Source organism: Rhineura floridana, chromosome 5 (genome assembly GCF_030035675.1).
Source record: "Rhineura floridana isolate rRhiFlo1 chromosome 5, rRhiFlo1.hap2, whole genome shotgun sequence".
NCBI lineage: Eukaryota > Metazoa > Chordata > Lepidosauria > Squamata > Rhineuridae > Rhineura > Rhineura floridana.
Window position 1 is genome coordinate 43,112,363 of NC_084484.1, and position 19,918 is coordinate 43,132,280.

A 19,918-nucleotide genomic window follows, 5' to 3' on the forward strand; every position below is an offset into this window, starting at 1 on the left:
GGCTGAGAGAAAGGCCCAAGATCACCCAGTGCTCGTCATAGGTGAATGGCGATTTGAACCTGGGTCCACCCAGTCTTAGCCCGACACTCGACACACCTGCTTGGCTGTCTATCAAACAAATCCTGGCGTCCGAATATTTTCACAGCACAGAAAGCTCTATAAACCTCAAGCTGCGCCAGGCTTGGGCTGCCTTATCTTGCTGTTTCTATGGTAACGGGGGCACAAGGGCGAGAAAGTGGACGGAAGTGATTCCTCACGCGCTTCTGACTTGCCGTTCCGTATGCGCGAGCTGACGTGTCTGAGGAAGCCGGAAGTAGCGGCCGAGAAGGCTTGGCCCTGTTGTTTGCTTGGACCAGGACCGGTACTTGTTTCCTCTGTCATCTCTCCCCCTTCTCCGCTGTCTCCCTTCGCCATGGCTCTCGTGTGGCTCGTGTTGTCCTTCGTGCTGCTGGCAGCTTGTCCGCCCTTCGCCTCGTCTTTCTACCTGCCCGGACTGGCGCCCGTCAACTTCTGTGAGGACCCGGACAAGTATGACTGCAAGGTCCGTAGGTGTAGAGCGAGAGGGCAGCCCTGTCCCGGGACCGGGCGGCGAGGGGGTGTCAGAAGAACGAGGCCTGCACACCCTCAAAAGTCAATGGGGTGTGTGTGTGTGTGAGAGAGAGAGAGTTAGAAAGAAAGAAAGAATATGTGCGTCTGTGTGTATCTGATGTCCGTTAGTAACGGCGGGTGGATTCTCATAATATTCCTCAACTGTACAATGACAGGAACCCACCCCACCACGCAGATTTATGATCGCCGACTTCGTTCTGCCGGACGGGTGCTTAGGCGTCTTTTGCACTTTAAAGAGCAATGGATTAATAGGAAGTCTTCAAGAATACCCTGAACTCCTTCAGTCTATGCTCTGTCAATGACCAGGCCATGTTAAATGAACTACTAACAGGCTAGGCAAGTTTAGTGACCGGCGGTACCTTTGTCATAACATTAGACTTTTATATTGGGATACTGCAGCTCCTAAAATGGGCATTTGGAAATGTAGTTTTTTTTAGCATACATCCCTCCACTTCTCTGGTGGGGATCGCAGCCTCTTAGCCTATCTTAGGCTTCTCTCTGAATACAGAAAAGATTTCTTCAGATCCCTTCCGTTTTTACTGATACTGCTTCATAGGGAGGCCATGTGTCATTGAATGGTTGTGTAGCGGCAAATATTTTGTATGTCTGAGTTAGGTTTTAGAGACTCTGGAGTCTTTTAGAGGAGGATTTTGTTACTGAGTTCCTTGAGCGTCTTCCCAAGCTTATTTTTATTATTTATAAATATAGTTGTATACCACTATTTTGTTAAAAACATCAAAGCAATTTACAACAAGTTAAAACAACAACAACCATACAATAAAAAAAAATACAATAAGAACAAAGGTTAGCTATTCAGTTCAGTTCCTGCTCTCTCCATCCTGAAGTACAGCTATCTTTCCTTCTCCTGCTCTGCTCTGGGATCATAAATTGATGAAGGGTGTCTAGATATTAAAATAATATTATTTGGAAATGGAATTTGATTGCCACTTGTGCTGCATTCAAATGTTTAACAACTGGAACTTTGTCCTCCTTCCTTCCCACCCTCCTTTTACTGTGTCATGTATTATATGTAGTCCCTGCCTTTAGGCTTATACTGATTTTTTTTGAACTCCTTTTGGAGCCTTTTTGGTTAAAGAGGAGCAAACATACTTTTAAAAAGATGAAGATAATAAATAATAATGGTTATGTTCCTGGCACTGTTGACCATGAAATTTAAGCTGCCTTAAATCTCATGCAACCTCCCAGCTCCTTTTGACCCAAGTGCTAGAAGTCTACATGTAGGAACAAATGATACTGCCAAGCTATGAAGAAATCACGTGCTCTGGGAAGGAAACTCAAGAACTATGGGGCCCAGATAGTTTTCTCATTCATCCTTCCAGTACTTAGGCGTGGAAATGGCAATAAAAATACTATGGGTGAATGACTGGTATACAAAGGTGGTGCCGACGCGAGAGATTTGGATTCTGGGACCATGGGCTATGCTTCCTGGAAGATGGATTGCTGACAAGTGATGAATTGCACCTGACATGGACTGGGAAGGATGTGTTTGGCCACAGCTTGGACAACTTCATTAGGAGAACTTTAAACTGAATCCTAAGGGAGAGGGAGACGTAAATTTGGTGGTAACGACTAACAAAGGTTTCCTCAATAAGAGGAACTGAGGGAACTGCTCTAATGGGGCCCAGTAATAGTCTTCATAAAAATGTAGGAAGAAAGCCAGGCCATAAATCACATGGTCTTCAACGTCTGTATACTAATGCCCTAAGTATGAAAAATAAACAGGACGAACTTAAACTCTTAACATAGGAGAGTAAATATGACTTGATAGGTATAACTGAAACTTGGTGGGATGACTCCCACAATACAGCAACTGAAGGATATAACTTGTTCAAAAAGAACCAAAGGAATAGAAAGAGAGGTGGAGTTGCATTCTATGTTAAAATATATATCCCTGCACAGAAATACAGGGGGATGACCTTGGTAGCTCCACTGAGAGTATCTGGATTAAAATTAGTGGGGCAACGAATAAAAGGAACATGGTGGTTGGAGTCTACTACTGACCACTCAATCGAGGATGAAACTTTTACAAAGCAAATTGCCAATGTTTTGAGGAGGCATGATGTAGTAGTAATGGGGAACTTCAATTATCCCGATATCTGTTGGGAGACAAATTCTGCCAAACATGGCCCCTCCAAGAAATTCCTGACTTGTGTTGGAGATACTTTTCTCCTATTTATTTATTTACTTGTTTTCTAATTAATTAATTAATTAGATATATTTACTGCCCTTTCTCCCAGTAGGAGCCCAGGGTGGCAAACAAAAGCACTAAAAACACTTTTAACACATCATAAAAACAGACTTTAAAATATATTAAAATAAAACAACCATCTTTAAAAACATGAAAAATGGGTTCAAGTTGCAGGAAGCCAGATTTCGACTGAACATCAGGAAAAGCTTTCTAACTGCTAGAGCGGTGTGACAATGGAACCGATTACCTAGGGAGGTGGTGGGCTCTCCAGTACTGGAGGCATTCAACAGTCAGCTGGACAGCCACCTGTTGGGTATGCGTTAATTCGGGTTCCTGCATTGAGCAGGGGGTTGGACTCGATGGCCTTATAGGCTCCTTCCAACCCTGTAATTCTATGATTCTATTTCAAGAGTCTGACATAGTGCATGTGTCTAGACAGCTATTTACATAACTGGCTTTATATAATTTAGATTTGAAGTTACACTATATGTTTAAATTGCTGTTAGCCTAATTATAATTAAATACAGCACCTTCAGTGTACATTGAGCTTTGGAGAGTTTCATAAGCAAATAGAAAAGAGTGTGTAAACTATAAAACAGACAGTGGAGGATGGGGGGAGAGACAAAGAATACTAAAGCGAATGAATGTAGCAAATACATTTAAAAATATTATTTATTTATATACTGCTTAATTGCCAAATTGGCTTCTAAGTGGTAAACCACTTAGTAAATTAGTTGTAAACTAATGAATTAGTAAATTAGTTGTAAACTAATAAATTAGTAAATTAGTTGTAAACTAATTGCAGAAAATTTAAACACACATAATTAAAATCCACAATAAAACAATTCCATCAAAACATTAAATTAAACACCCACAATTAAAATATACAGTAGAATAAGCCCATTGAAACAGGAGCTTCAGGTCAGGAGATAGGGAAATGCTTGTCTAAACAAGTGTGTCTTCCAGAGCTAGTGAAATGTCACTACCAATAGGGCCTCTCATATTTTAGCAGGGAGAGCATTCCACAACACTGGTGCTACCTGTGAAAAAATCTGCCTCTGTGCTACCACAAGCCAAGTTCTATTTGCTAATCTTATTGCTCTTACCGAGCAATGGAAGGGAATACTGTTACAGCTGGAAATGAACATTAAAGGGTTAGAGTTGGAACCTTTTAGTAAGAGTGCATTTTGAGCAGGGGTTTGATGAGAGCATGATGGCACAGATTGTTCAGAGTTCCCTGCTTGTTGTTGATCACAAGCTGAATATGAGGAATAGTGTGATGTGGCTGCAAAAAAAGCAAATGCTATTTTAGGCTGCATTAACAAATGTATAGTTTCCAAATTGCATTCTAGTTCCCCTCTATCCAGCACTAGTTAGGCCTCATCTTGAATACTGCATCCAGTTCTGGACACAGCGCTTTAAGAATGCAGACAAATTAGAACAGGTTCAGAGGAGGGTAATGAAGATGTTCAGGGGACTGGAAACAAAGTCCTATGAGGATGGACTGAAAGAACTGGGCATATTTAGCCTGGAGAAGACAAGAATGAGGGGAGATTTGATAGCAGTGATAGCACTCTTCAGGTACTTGAAAGGTCACACAGAGGTGGGCCAGGATCTCTTTTGGATCATCCCAGAGTGCAGGACATGGAATAAAGGGCTCAAGTTACAGGAAAACAGATTTCGACTGAACATCAGGAAAACCTTCCTAACTGTTAGAGCAGTGCGACAATGGAACCAATTACCTAGGGAGGTGGTGAGCTGTCCAACCCTGGAGGCATTCAGGAGGCAGCTGGATAGCCACCTGTTTGCTTTAATTTGGATTCCTGCATTAAGCAGGGGGTTGGATTCAATGGCCATATAGGCCCCTTCCAGCTCTACTATTCTATAATTCTATGCATAGGGAGTATATTGGAAGAATCAATAGAGTCATGTTAGAAACTGGTGGTGGATTTGGAGGCATAAAGGACATAAATAGGGACGTAAAAGGAATCAAGACCCAAAAGAGAAGGTGGTCCAATGATATGGAGAGTTTTAAAGTTGTGCACAGGAATTTGTTTGATCAGAAAGGGAATTGGATATATAAGCATTTCAACACTCGGGGAAATATTATGTTAGAATATTACAGATAGCAGGTAAAAATTTAAAAGGAACAATACTGCATCTTGTCCCATACTGTAACCACTACAGAAGCGTTTTATTATTGCTTTCTTGTCCCACCCCCCCATCTACCAGCTCAAGTGAACTAAATAGGATTAAAATGTAAACTTGACAGTATGAACCTAAGGGCAATGTAGAGATTTCAGCATGTATTTTGTATGTGGCTGTTTTGATCTGTCAGTTGCTGTTAACAAAATAATTGAATTCCATCTTGCTCACCTCATTCTATTGTGATGATGAAATCTTTCAGCATTTCTTTGATTTTACTCTAAGCACTCTGAAGCAGATGTACAGTAGGGCCCCCGCTTTACAGCGCTTCGCTAATGTGGCGGTCTCAATTAGACGCAATTAGACTAAAGCCCCACTCATATGGCTCTTGTTCCACTTTTACGGTGGTTTTCGGGCATCGCGCACTATTCTATTCAATGAGTTCTGCTTTTCAGCAGTTTTCGCTTTTTAGTGGGGGTCTGGAATGTAACCCGCCATATGAGTGGGGCCCTACTGTATTATAGATTAATATATCTGTCTCTGGCTTAGATGGCTCAAAATATATATATATTAGGCAAACTCCTGGAGAGTAGGTCTACCTGTGGCTATTTTGCATGATAGCTAGAGGGAGTCTTCCATCTTCAGATGTAGTCACTGATGTGGGGCAAAAGCATTTCTGGGAAATTTTCCAGTGCTTTATTTTTCCACATAAACTGTTCTGTTTCATAAGTACATTACGAAATGGATGCCATTTGTGAATAAATATTAACATTGTTTCAGATCAGATTTATACAGCCACAAGAGTGGCTGTATACTATAGCCAGTGTGGATTTTTCACATTCCACAATGTTAAATTGAAAATACCCCCCATCCCATTCTGATGCTTCCCATAAGCTCATTTCAAAACAAAACCTTACCAAACTTACAGTCCTGAACTCAGAAATGCTTGCTTAATAACCCTCTCAATTTTCATGGCAATACACAAAACAGTCAGAGAGAATAGAGTTCAAAGTCTAAAAAGAGAGAAAAAAAAACCCAAAGCCCTTTTGAACTTTTTTCTCTTTAGAGTTCTCATAATCTGTTGAAATTCATTAAAAATCAGCCATGTTCACCAAATACCTGTAATCCTAATACTGACCTTGCCCCATACTCTGACCTTCATCTTCTGCAGTTTAAAAGTAAAAAAAAAGCCTGGCTGATTTTTAATTAATTTAAGAAATTTTGGCTGGAAGCCAATGATAACGCGGGGCAAGCTCAGTAAGAGCCAACTGTCAGTGTTCTAAAAGCCTCACAGCTGCTGGGCTTGGCTAATTAGGGGGCCACACCCACACCAGATTTGATTTCACTTGAGACAGTCATGGCTTCCCTCAAAGAATCTTGGGAAGTGTAGCTTGTGAAGGGTGCTGAGAGGAGACTCCTATTCCCCTGAGAGAATGGTTTAACAGTCAGCCACTCTGATTGAAGGTCTGTGAGAGGAACAGGGCATCTCCTAGCAACTCTCAGCACCCTTCACTAACTATACTTCCCAGGATTCTTTGAGAGAAGCCATGATAAATTGTTTAAATTGTGTTTTAAATTGTTTTTAAAAGATGTGTTTTTAAATTTGTACATTTGTTTTTAATGTTTTTTGTTATTGTAAACCGCCCAGAGAGCTTCGGCTATGGGGCGGTATATAAATACAATAAACAAACAAACAAATAAATAAATAATGATTGTTCGAAGTGTAATAGAGGCCTGGTGTGGATGTGGCCAGGGACAGCTTTGTTTTAAATTTGGGTGGGAGGTAGGGTTGCCAGGTTCAGGGCCTGAGACTGATCCTGTATCTTTAGGAGAAGAGAAAGTCAGCCAAGTGCAGGTGTTCTTGCAACATTGTAATTGGAAAAACCACAAGGTGGAATTCTCCCTTCCCCCTGCACAACTTTTAAAGATACAGAAGACTTCTTGGTTGCCAGGTGAAGACAGCCTTTTGTGTTTCAAATTGGAGGTTATGTTCTATTTCTGTTCTTGGTGCATTAACAGTTGAATCTGAAACTGCAGTTTGATGTAAAATCAGACTGATTCCAATATGTTGCTACTTCAGCAATGACTCTAGCTGTTGGAAAAAAGAGGATGCATGTTTTCAGCCTGCTATGTTTAAACCACTTTATTTAAGGCAAGGCGTTCACGATCAATTAAAAACATAGAGCACACCTAGAATTTTGCTAGTATTTCACCTCCCACTGTTTTATCTTGTGCAAATTGAGACACTTCTGAGGTCCAGTGGAGACTATTCTGTAGAAGTCAGTGCCATTATTCCACAATTATGTTTGGAGTTTTTTTACAGTGTTGGAGACTATTCTGTAGAAGTCAGTGCCATTATTCCACAATTATGTTTGGAGTTTTTTCACAGTGTTGCTGTACTTCACATATTCATAGAAATAAAAGCAAAAGAAAATGATTTCCTATAGGAAACTTCACTAAAATTGCAAAGTAAGTCAGACATTTAAAGTGACCATCTGAACTATATCTATTGTCTTAATGTTGCTTCCTCCCTGCTAAAACAAGATCAGCACAGCACATGTCTTCTTTCTTTTATTTGGGCAGATTGCAGGTGTTGCCACCACTCACCATATGCTCAGAGGCACGTTACCAAATTCTTCCAAGCTACACAGCAAGTGGATTGGACTATGAAAGACCAACCCAAATGGTGTTTGCATTTTGACCAATTTGTAGGGCAGTACAACATCTCAGAGAGGAGGTCAGGTCTCCTGCTCCCCTGGTGCATTCATTATAGCTGCCCAATTTCCCTGCTTTTTAAAGTTTGATAGAAATATCTGTCGGCTATAGCTACGTTCTTAAACCGCAAGGTTTTTTGCCTATTAGTGAATTATTTATATAGTCGTTGACCTATTATAAAATACAACTGGAGTACCATGGATTGTAAAATGTAATATAATAAAAACAAAACATACAATGCTTTATATCCACCCAAAACTCATTCTGAGATCATCTGAGCTCTTACCTTGATTACCTTCATAATGTTTTAAAGAGCTGCTCTTCTAGTAATGTATTTGCCTTTACCCTTGTTATGTAATTCAGTCACACTATTCTGTCTACCAGATAAATGCTTTAAATATGATAGGATCAAATCCTTCCTTACTCCATTATAATATCTGCAGTAAAAAATAACATGACAAAGATTATTGACAGCGCTCATCACAAGGATGTAGTCTTTCTTCAACTGAGTCCAGTTAAATTGACCCACCATTAATGCTCCTAAGCGGAGAATTACAATGCAACTGCATAAAAACTCTTCAGAGTTTAGGAAGGTTAAGAAAGCTTAAAATACGTATATGTTTGATAACATTTCCAGTTATCCAAACCCAAATATATTGGGGAACAAGTTCTGACAGAAGAGGCCTGCAGCTCCTGAAAACTCATATTCTTAATTTTTAATACGCACTTTAGCTCTCTCATAATGAAAAGCAGTGTGAATGTCCACAGAAAATCCCAAAGGATTTTATGGAGAATTATTTTCCCCCAGGATCTCATAAAAATGTATAAATATTGAATCAACCAACTGTGCAGATTTCCTAACACTGTGCAAATTTTCTAATTGAGAAGAATGCCCCATGTAACTGCTTGGACGGACCTCAAGTTCGCCTCAAGATTTAGAACTACTCTCTCTACACATCTGTATGTCTTATGTTAGTTTGACTCTGCTAATGTCTCATGTTTTTTGCAGCCTTTGATAGAGCTGTTTGTGAATAGACTAGACTCTGTGGAATCAGTCCTTCCATATGAATATACAGCGTAAGTACATTAAAATTATTCTCTAACTTGATTTTTAACGCAGAACAACTTTGCTTAAATAATAAGGGTATGAGCATCTAAGCTACAGTGTCAGTGATACTTGGTCCGTGATTTAGTTGCTGCTACCAGAGTTTAACTTGTTAAATCCTGCTCCTGATATTTATCACAAGGATAGAATTCCTTTGTTTTAGAACTTGATTTTGTAATTCAGTTATATATTTTAAATAAAACCAACTTGGGAAGAAGTTTTGAGCAAAGTTTATTGCATTTTAGAATCCTAAATCATGCAATGTAGAAATGTTCTGCATTACTAATACAGTAGCTAATTAAGTTCCACAATTGTATAGGTATTTACCAGCACATAAGATACCAGCTTGCCCACCTGCGCATCTCTGTGCATCACAGAATTATTTAGGGAGCAATCCAGATTCAAGGCCTGCTGGGATGAGTGGAGTTTGGAATAGGGAGATCTTCATTTAAGGCGACTGAAGTCCCTCTTCCTGGCTGAGCCAGAGATATGCTGGCATAAGTTCTCTATCCTGGCTCAGCTGTGTCTCAGCTGGCTCAGATGAAGGCAGTTCAGCCAAGGCCAGTGTAAGTCCCCCAAAAGGGGTGTTTCATGAGAAGGGTAGGGGGAGACTTACCCCAGCCAAACTCCATTCAGCTCAGTCATGTGACTTGGCAACCCAGCAGAAGTTACACTGATAAAAAGGATGGTGTAAGTCAAACTCTGTTTTAAAGGCTTGTTTTCCCTCTGCCATACTCAGGGTGGCAGCTGGCATTCACCCTGCTCCTGAACAGAGTTTGGAATAGAGGCAAATTACACCAGCATAATTTAGCCTGGCATAAATTATGCTGGTTTCCTATTGTTTGAATTGCTCAGCCTGCCACCTTCTCATCAAAACTAATTCCAGGGCTTTACTTCCTCAATTGTTATTTGTGTTTAAATTGATCTATTGCATATTGAAAATTAACCAGTGTAAGGCTCATAACAGCAAATATAGAATACATCTAGAATTTTGCAGGTATGTGTCTGGGGAAAAATTGAATCATCCCAAGAGCATGTGGATCATCTTGCACAGTTCTGGGGGATTCCTTGTATGTAAGCTGAATGTAGAGACTCATAAAGCTTTCCAGATATAACCACTCATATGGGCTGGCTGCTAAGCCAATCTAACATTTATGGATCACTACAAATGATAAAAGCTTTTAGTCAATCATCTTTAACTGGCGTGTCCAAGTAACTTAATTAGGCATTATTTTGTAAACGGCTTAAAGGTTTTCTATAATCAAGTGATGTATAAATTTTGTTAAATAAATATAGACCAGTATTTGTCTCCTATCAGATGCAGCAAGCATTACCTATTATCAGTGATGATAGGAGTTGTGATCCAGCAACATTAGGAGAACCACAGTTTCCTTACTACTGATGTAGAGAAACTTACTTAGGCTAAAAAAATCAATCAAACAAATCCATTAAAACATTCTCTCAACCACTGATCTCAGGGTTGCCAGGAACTGTGCCTTCCAGCCATCAAATGCCTATGTAAACAGGAATGTTTTTTAATTCCTTCTGAAAGTGAATAATGAGGGAGGCACACATCTCACCAGGGAGGACATTCCACAAATGGGGAACTGTCACCAAAAAGGTCCTGTCACAGGTCAACACCAACTGGCCAGCTCCCACTGGTAACACCACCAATAAGACCTCACCTGCCAATTGTAGGGTCTGAGATGGCTGAGTTTGGGAAAGATGCTTTTTTAGGTACTTGGGTCCCAAACCACTTAGGGTTTATATGCTAGTACTAACACCTTGATTGGGCCCAATAGTTCACTGGCAGCTAGTGCAGCCCTTTGAGGACCAGTGACATGTGGTCCCATCGGGCTGCCCTTCTTAGTAACATAGCAGCTGCATTCTGCACTAGCTACAGCCTCTGTGCCCTCTTCAAGGGCTGCTCCACATACATTGCATTACAGTAGTCCAGACAAGAGGTCACTAGAGCATGGACAATTGAGGCCAAGCGATCCCACCCCAGGAATGGCCATAGCTGGCAAATCACCTAAGTTGGGCTTAACCACTGCTAGCCACAGAAGTAATTTGAGACTCAAGTGACAAGTTGGAATCCAGGAGTACTCCCAGGCTACGGACCTGTTTGTTCAGGGGGAGTGCAACCCCTCCCAGGACAGGTCATATACCTAATTCCCAGATACCACCCAACCACAGCACTTCCATCTTATCAAGATTCCACATCAATTTATTAGCCTTCATCCAGTCCATCACTGTTTCCAGACCCTGTTTCAACATCTTCACAGACTCTCCTGATTCTAATGGAATGGAGAGATATATCTGTGTGTCATCAGCGTATTGATGACACCATGCTCCAAATCCCTGGATGACAGCCCCCAACAGTTTCATATAGATGTTAAATAGCATAGGAGACAGAATGTACCCCTGAGGGACCCGACAGCCCACAACCCATGGAGCTCAGCAAAACACTCCTAGTACTACTTTCTGTAAGTGACTTTGCAGGTAGGAGGGGAACCACTGTAATACAGTATCTCCAACTTTCACCTGTTCGAGTCGCTCCACCATGGTCAATGAAGTCAAGAACTGCTGATGTGTCAAAGAGAACCAACAGGATCACTTCCCCCTCCCCCGTCTCTCTCCAGATAGACATAAGCTCACTTGGTTGGAAGTCAACTTAATATATATAATTGTCAACAGGAAGGTATGCACAAGTGAGGAAACTGAAAATGAGATTCAAAATCATGTTGCAAAATTCATTATTTAATATGGTGTCCTAAGTTATCTGTAGATGTGCATTCTGTATGTACAATATAATGAAATGTTCAGGTTGTACTGAACTTGATTTTAGGTTTGATTTTTGCCAAGCACCTGGAAAGAAACGTCCATCTGAAAATCTTGGTCAGGTATTATTTGGAGAGAGGATTGAACAATCACCTTACAAGGTATTTCCATTGCTTTAAAAATCAAAGGATATGCAGAATTTACAGAATGTAAACAATGAATCCAAGTTACTAACCTGTTTTAATTTGAACAAGATTTTTTTTTTTTTAACTTTGACAGGTTTTAGGACAGCACATGCATTCTTGGGCAAATTCTAGGATTGTGGGAGGATCCACTGATTCTACTCCTCCCTTTCATTTTTCTTCACTTGCCACTGTTCCAGGCCCAAGTGTCTGAATCTGGCCACCATTTAAATTTTCTCACAGTGTAATTCCTGTGACCTGAGCATTACATTGGCAGGCCCATTGCTGCTGGACTGCCTGCTGCACTGCTTGCCTGGCAGTGGGGAGATAGGCTGCTTCATTATTGACAAGGAATACCAGACCCACATAGGTGGGCTTGCTGATGCCATTTGAAATTGCAAGCTCTGTGTTTTGGGGAAATTAAAATAGAAGCCATGCTGGTGTCTCCTGTTGCTTGGGACTGGCAGTACTGACAGGAGTGACATTCTCCCCTTTCCCCCACTTCTGCTTGCCATCTGCTATGGCCCCAAGAAACTTGGTCACCATAGCCAGCTTGGAAATATGTCTGGCTATAATGCTCATAGACATCCCCTGTGTTTCAGCAGACTTCCTTAGATACATACAGCTTTAGTCTGTTCCCAGATTGTTAAAGGGAAGGGGCCTAAGCTGTAGAAGAGAAGGGTTTGCTTGGATATTATTTTCCTACCTCAGAAATGGCTGTGTTGTATGGGAATTGCTGTGGGCAAGTTGGCTGCCAGTCGATGAGAGCAGGAATGAATATATTATTGGGAACCACAGCTCACCTTGGTGTTCCATATTTTTCATGTTCATCACAGTAATTCAGAGAGTATCATTATGGTGTTCATTATCATTAGGATAAAGTATTGCTTGCTGTGAAATTTCCCTTTTTTACTATAGTAAGGCTTTTGCTGCCAAGTACTGCAGCAAAAATACTGTGTTGAAGATGTTCATCTGCACCAATTGTAATCCTTGTATAGCTTTATTTTACAGCTATCATATCATTAGAATCTCTCCAACACATTAAGATGGGTCCTAGTTCTTTTTTACCCTAATTTTACTATCTGGTTTTAACATACCTCATGACACCGCATTAGACAGTGCACTTAAAGCAGCTTAAGACAGAGAAGCCTAGCCTAAATAAGAACAGAATGCATAAAAATTCACCCAGGGATTATTTTAAATGTGCTTGTGGTATTACTGCCATGTGGCTAGAAGAATTAGCTATTTAACGGAGGCAGCCTAGCTGATAACATGTAAGCTGTTACTAAACTCTTTTGAACTAGTAACCTGAAAATATCAGTTCAGGTTCTAAAAAGCCTTGGTTCAAAACCTCCTTTGGTTCAAGATAAAAGAAATAACAATTTGAAATAGTTTTTGGTTGTGGTAAATTTGGACTGGTTGGCAAAACTAAAAAACGCGTTGAGAGTTTGGGATTTCTCGTTGCAGAAAAAATGATGCTTGTGTTAGGCACATGGTGATACCATTATGTGCGTTCATTGAACTCTAGTATGTAGTGACTTGAGAACCTCTGTGTGTGTGCACATTTGGATATTCTACTAGTGATGTCTTAGAAACTTTTGGTATAAATCTTTGGGTAATTTGAGCAAAGACTGTTAAAGGGAGAGTTCTTTCTAAACTTTCTCATTTTTCTCAGTTTTTCTTTAAAAAACCAGATACATGCAAGTCTGTTTGTACAAAAGAATATGATCTGGGGAAAACAGAAGACAAGCAAAAAGTAGATTTTCTGAAAAAGGGTATGCTACTGAACTATCAGCATCATTGGTGGGTTCACCTTTAAGTTTTAATTATTAGTTTACTTTTAGTGGATGATATGAAATGGTGTTGCATTTTTGCACTTTATGATAAATGGAAGTGTTTTGCTTTTAAATGCTGAAACAGATTTTTTTCAACACCCAGTTAAAACATGATCTAGTTAAAGTTAAACACACTTAAAGTCTTGGTTAATTTCAGTGGTGAGAATTAAGTATGGGGCTTAGTATGTGTCAAAAATGTAAGGCTACTAATCTGGTACATTTAAGTGATAGCTGTTTTTGAATGAATGAGAATACAAACTGCAAGATTTTTTATATTGCGGTTTGGCTGTTTCATTCAATTAGAAGATGGTGTAGTTCAACTAGAAGGAGAAAAATTTAAATTCTTAAAAGATAATTTTATTGCTATCACTTCAGTTTGTTAATTATCAGACTAGGTGATTTATTTACCTCCTCAAGTATGAGTCCATAAACATAATCTTTGTTAGTTTTCCTTGTCAATCTGCTGATGCCACAAAGTCACCTGATAGTAAAGGTGATACAGTAAATACAGTAGTCAGTTTAAGAAAAGGTTTTTTATGTAGAAAGAAGATATGGGATAAAATAAGTGATTGTGTGTATACCATTGATCTCTCTAAATACGTAGATTTGGCTAGTGCTTTTTTGTGTATTTAATCATCCCATCACACATAGTGTATCCTTTTTTCTTCAATATTACATTACAGCAGCCTAGATTCCTCTCAGAATTTGCATTATCATTATTCTTGGCTTTGGCATTTTAACCATAAAGTCTTTCTTTAAAGAGTTATTATGGAAAGCAGCAACTGAGATGTACACACAGTTTTTAAAAAGCACCTTTATTTCTGTTCCTTTCAAATGATTAGCAACTTAACAAGCAAAAAAGTAATTGAAAGTGTAGTTTAGTGGTGGCATTTGCTCCATGAGATGGCCCTGCTCTGGATACCATTTGTCTAGTGTACATTTTCTGGGGTGCAAAGTAGGACATGCTGGATGGTGGCACATAGCTGTTTAATGCTTTGCCCTGTAAGGCCTATTAGAGCAAAAACTAGCTCCTTTAGAAAACTGGTTAAAACTTTTATTTAAATAATCAGTTGGGAATTGATTTATATTGATACATTTTGTTGATATTTTTATGGTTTTATATGTAATTTCTGTGGCTCTTGTGATCTCTTTTTTCCTTTGAATCTCACTGTTATGATGAGAAATGTGGGATATTCATGGAAACATAAAAGTTTGTTTATATGTTAAGATTTCTTGCAGGTCAAACAATATAGTTTCCATTCTTTTTTAATTAAAGTACATCTCGTCAAGCAAATCCATATTCTTCTGTATAGAGATAGAGGGCAATATAGAAAGTTCTGCCCAATTCTCTGAAGCAGATTTTGGGAGGCATGCAGGAGAGACAGCAAATCTGTTCCCCAAGCAGAGTCCATTATTAATAGCAATATTTTTTGTGACATCTAATAGGGAACCTAGATTGCCTTACTTTTACAGAGAAAGGTCTTTAGTTCTCAAAATTTATAGCTGTTTCATAATATCTTGTATGTCAAAACACAACATTTTAACAATATAACATGCTTCATCTCAAAATGCTGTATTACTCCTAATTTTTTTAGGATTGTAGATAATATGCCTGTAACATGGTGTTATGAGGTGGAAGATAACCAAAGATTCTGCAATCCTGGATTCCCCATTGGTTGTTATATAACAGAAGATGGACATCCCAAAGATGCCTGTGTTATCAGTGTATGTTTAAATACGTTTTTAAGTAATGCATGCTATTTGGTTTTCCCCACCCCCTAAATTTTTAGTTTACATTATTCCATGTTCTATGTAAGTGTGCTATTTTTAGGAGCATGTTTTAACACCATCGGAATGACTGAGTCATCCTTCATGGAGAAGTAGAAAGAAAAAGGATAGATACATAAAAGCTAGTTCTAATAACAATAGGCAGCTAATCTGCTTGGTATTGTGCCACTCAACCCAATGTCTTTCTGCAGCATGCTAAGTCTGCTCAGCACAACCATTAATTTCCACACCTTATGTTTTCCCTTCTGGGTTAAGAGGTGGGTTAAAACAGCTTAAAAAGAACACAGAAATGTTGTATGAAAGGAAAAATGGAAGAGAGGTAATAGTCATTCCAGTGAATTAGTTTGAAATTTTAAACTAATCTTCAGCCTCTCTGTGGAAGAGAATTTGTTTCTGAAAGATGGAATATTATTCTTGCTATGGTTTTGGGTTGGATTTCAGGTCATGAGATTGCTTTGCCCCATCAAATATTTTGTTGCTGTTTACAGAAGATTGGCTGATAGGATGTTCCCAGCATTCTTTTTCAAATTTATTTTTAAAAAGCAGTAAAGCTCCCAGCATTCGTGATAATCTTCTATACAAAAGCAAGAGTAGTTCATAAATTAGCATCAAGTGTTAATTGTAATTAGATAATTTACAATTTTTTTAATCAGTACAGTTGATCCAAAGTAGCCTTTCATTTTTGTTTCTTGTACTGCAAAGTGTTTGGCTTAATTTCTGAAGCCTTTATAGAAAAATCTGAAGTTTTATAGAATTGAACTACAGATCATACCCTATGATTCGTTGTTTGTATTCATATGATGAAGTTGCACTGAGGAATGGGATCAGTCTTTGAACAGTGTGAAAAATGGAATCTTATGAAGTGATTTCTCACGATGACCTCACTGGGACCTATGGTATGAGAATGAGCAAAGTGAACCTTGGGCTCACATGAACTCCCTTCTCCTCTGGAGCCATGAGGAGGAGTGTGGAAGCTTTTGCTTCTGTTTTAAATGAACTGCTGCAGCCTGTTCTGATGTCCATACCAGGACAAACTGTGGTTAATCTTAACTATGGTTTGTTGAAACAAGCCAGCTTCATAATTTATAAAGCTGGCTTGTTTCAACATGCCATAATTAAGATTCACCATTCATTTACATCATGGAAATGCTTGCTGGGGGAAAATCTGTGCTTCTCTCTTGCATGGTCAAATGAGATGTGCTAACCCTTCCCAAAAATATATATAAGGAACGTGCTTAAAACAAATGATTAATCTAGGCTAGTACAGACCTGTGTTCTTCAGGGTCTCTCACCAAGATAATTCTCACTCCTGCTCTTGGAAATCTTTTAATTGGGAATGGATGTGGAATTTAACCTGAGACCTTGTACATGCAGGGGAGGGGAATCTCTTACAGCCATTTATGTATTTGTTTGTTTGTTTATTGTACTTGTATACCGCCCCATAGCCGAAGCTCTCTGGGCAGTTTACAGTAATTATGCACTGTTCCTTCCCTCTTTTTGATTACGCTCTTTCTGTTTTTTTCCCCTGTAGTCTGAGTTCCATGAACCCGATACCTTCTATATTTTCAACCATGTGGACATCAAAATAGTCTATCATATTGTAGAAAATGAAGCACCTAGTGCAAGGCTAGTAGCTGCTAAACTTGAACCAAAAAGGTGAGCATCCAGTTTTATTACTAGATTTGGGCTGCATGTTGGCAATCTTAAAACTTGATTTGAAAGATTTGAAGAAATTTCACGTGCCACTCACAGTGGTCTTCATATAGTATGCCAGATATCCAGTAGCAAGTGGGTGTGTGGGACGTGAGATTTTTCATTCTTAATAGAAAAGTAATAATAGACAGGTATGTAATTGATACTTGTTGGTAAACATTGTTGCCAGTATGACTACGTTTAAATAGAACCAGTTCACACATAACATTAAAATGGGTAGGGATTGGCCTTGTGGGCCAAATTTGACAGGTGGGTAGGGCTGGCCACCTGTCAATCACACATTATTATAACATCAAATGATTGACAGGCAGGTTGTTCTGAGCACCTGTCAAAATTTCTTGTATGGGGTTCCCAAACACCTGATAAGCAGCTGGCTTGCAGGTGCTTGGGAACCACAGCACAAGAGACATTTTTAGCTCTGTGCTCAACACTTTCGGAAGCACCAGTCCTTGGGCTTACCAAGTGGTTCTTTTTCCCCCAGGGTGGGGAAGAAGAGAGAGAAGCTTGGATTTAAAAGGCTTTCTTTAACTGAGCGTGCCTGTTCTGTCCTGGGAACATGTAGTCAAACTGAACAGAATTTAATCCTTGCTTGGCACAAGTCTCCCAGAAAGAGGGGAAAAACAGCCACTTTGGAAGCTTTATGATTGGCACATGAAGCTTTGGGAAGTACTGATTGTAGGGCTGGCAAAGTAGTTGTTTTTCATCTCCCCCTGGGAGATGGATGCCCAGCGGGGGTTAGAAGCCTAGTTTTGCAAGAATGTGCAGTGTGGTGGTGCAGTGTGGTGGTGCATGCTGTTCAAAAGTTCATGAGCCACTCCTCCCTTGCTCCTTCCTTTCCCAGTTAGAGGAAGTACCAAACCAGAGGCTGGCTTACCATTATGTGCAAACCAGCACTTGAGGTTTGGTTCTCTCCTAAAAACCATGAAGGTGAGCCAAGAACAAACCTTGCATTACCATTGTGATTTGTTAGGAAAAGTACCCAGCCATGAACGCTGGTTTGCGTGCAACTAGCTACTTTAGATGTCACATCTCTTTACACCAATATACCACAAAATGATGGGATTCAGGCTTTAAATGAGTTCCTTAACACCAGAGATATGAACAATCCTCCAATAGAGGTTCTCACAACTGTAGCTACACTAGTCCTGACTTGTACCAGCTTTACATTCAATGGAGAACACTACCTGCAACTTCAAGGCACAGCTATGGGGACTCGCATGGCTCCATCATATGTGAATCTCTTTATGGGTAAACTGGAACAGGAGATCCTCAAAAAGGCCATCAACAAACCACTTACATGGTGGCGATACATTGACAGCATCTTTATGGTCTGGACAAATGGTAAAGAGAGTAGAACAATTTAAAATTACATCAACTCTATCCATCGCATCCCTTTTCTTGATGTCCTTCTCACCATTGAAAACAACAAAATAGCCACTGATCTCTATAGCAAACCCACTGATGCCCACACCTATTTAAACTGGAAATCCTGCCATTCTAAGCATATACAGAAAAACATTGTGTATAGCTTAGCTCTGAGAATCAAACTTATTTGCAACACTGGAGATAAATACCAGAGAAGAATCAGTGAACTTAAAGAACACCTTCTTTTAAGAGGATATCCTTTACATATTATCGATTGCAACATCCACCAAGCCTCCATTCTGTCCAGAGGAAACCTCTTCCATCATACTGAGGTGTCAAAGAGCAGAGAGCAACAGATTCCATTTGTGGTAGATTTCCATCCAGCATCTCCTAACTATCACCGAGGAATCAAGGAGAGCTACCCATTGCTGGCAAACTCTGAACATCTTACCAGAGCCATCAGCAGGCCTCCTGTTATAGCATTTCACCAACCTCCTAATTTGCGCAGACTGTTGGTGAGAGCTGTGCTTAAGCCACCTATCACCAATCCAGAGTCTCATCCTTGTCACTCCAAACGCTGTATCACCTGTGTGTACCTCAGGGAGACAGCCACTTTTACAAGCACTAGGACAGGCAGGGCCTATTACATCAAACAGAACATCACCTGCAGGTCCTGCAATATAATTTATGTCATTGAATGCAAAAGACCAGGATGTCATATCCAATATGTAGGTAAAACCACAACTGACATACGCACACACTTCAGAAACCACAAATTGGCAGTCTTAACAAAAAAAGTGGAGCAACCAGTTGCAAAACATCTCACCATGGATGGTCACAGTCTGTTGGACTTTTCTATAACAGTGATAGAGATGCCAACAGATCCAGCAGCATTGACTAAAAGGGAGAACTTTTGGATTTACTCTCTGGACACATTGGCACCACATGGCCTGAAGCTGGAGGACAGTACCACCACTACTTAGCTTTTGCAAATGAATCCCCTCTGACCATTCCATCCTCAAAGCTCTATAACTGCCATTTGTATGTTAGCACCTGATGAAGGCGGAAGCTAAAATGTTTTGTTAATACAATAAAAACCTCTGTTTTGTTAATCACAATTACGTTTGTATATATTTTTAGGTGATTAACGGAATCCTTATAGGGATCCAGAGCAAGCTTGAGTGAAGTTCTGTTTGTTGCTTTCAAAACTCTTGTGTGTGTGTGTGTGTGTGTATATTGCCTGATTTTTTTTAAAAAAAAATGAAATTATATATATATAATTTCAATAATGATTTAAAAGTGAAGAGCATACCAGGGCATTGTATTTGGCCTTGTCCCAAACAAAATCTCTACAATACCTTTAAAAATGTGTTACTAGGAATTTAGTATTCATAATGCATTGAGTAGAAGTTTTGGTTAATACCAGTGATTCTGTGCAGGTTAAATATTTTTAAAACAGTTAACAGTTTTG

At 39.6% G+C, this 19,918-nt stretch overlaps 1 protein-coding gene across 1 annotated transcript in view; it reads left to right on the forward strand.

The window, feature by feature from the left end:
- The first annotated feature begins 244 nt into the window (after window positions 1–244).
- The window catches only part of TM9SF2 (transmembrane 9 superfamily member 2), a 51,652-nt gene continuing 31,978 nt past the window's right edge, over window positions 245–19,918 (forward strand). The window contains exons 1-6 of the mRNA XM_061626585.1: window positions 245–541; window positions 8,688–8,755; window positions 11,632–11,725; window positions 13,422–13,549; window positions 15,177–15,306; window positions 16,901–17,025. Coding sequence (XP_061482569.1) covers window positions 281–541; window positions 8,688–8,755; window positions 11,632–11,725; window positions 13,422–13,549; window positions 15,177–15,306; window positions 16,901–17,025 — 806 coding nt within the window. The 5' untranslated portion in view covers window positions 245–280. The remainder of the gene's footprint in view (window positions 542–8,687; window positions 8,756–11,631; window positions 11,726–13,421; window positions 13,550–15,176; window positions 15,307–16,900; window positions 17,026–19,918) is intronic.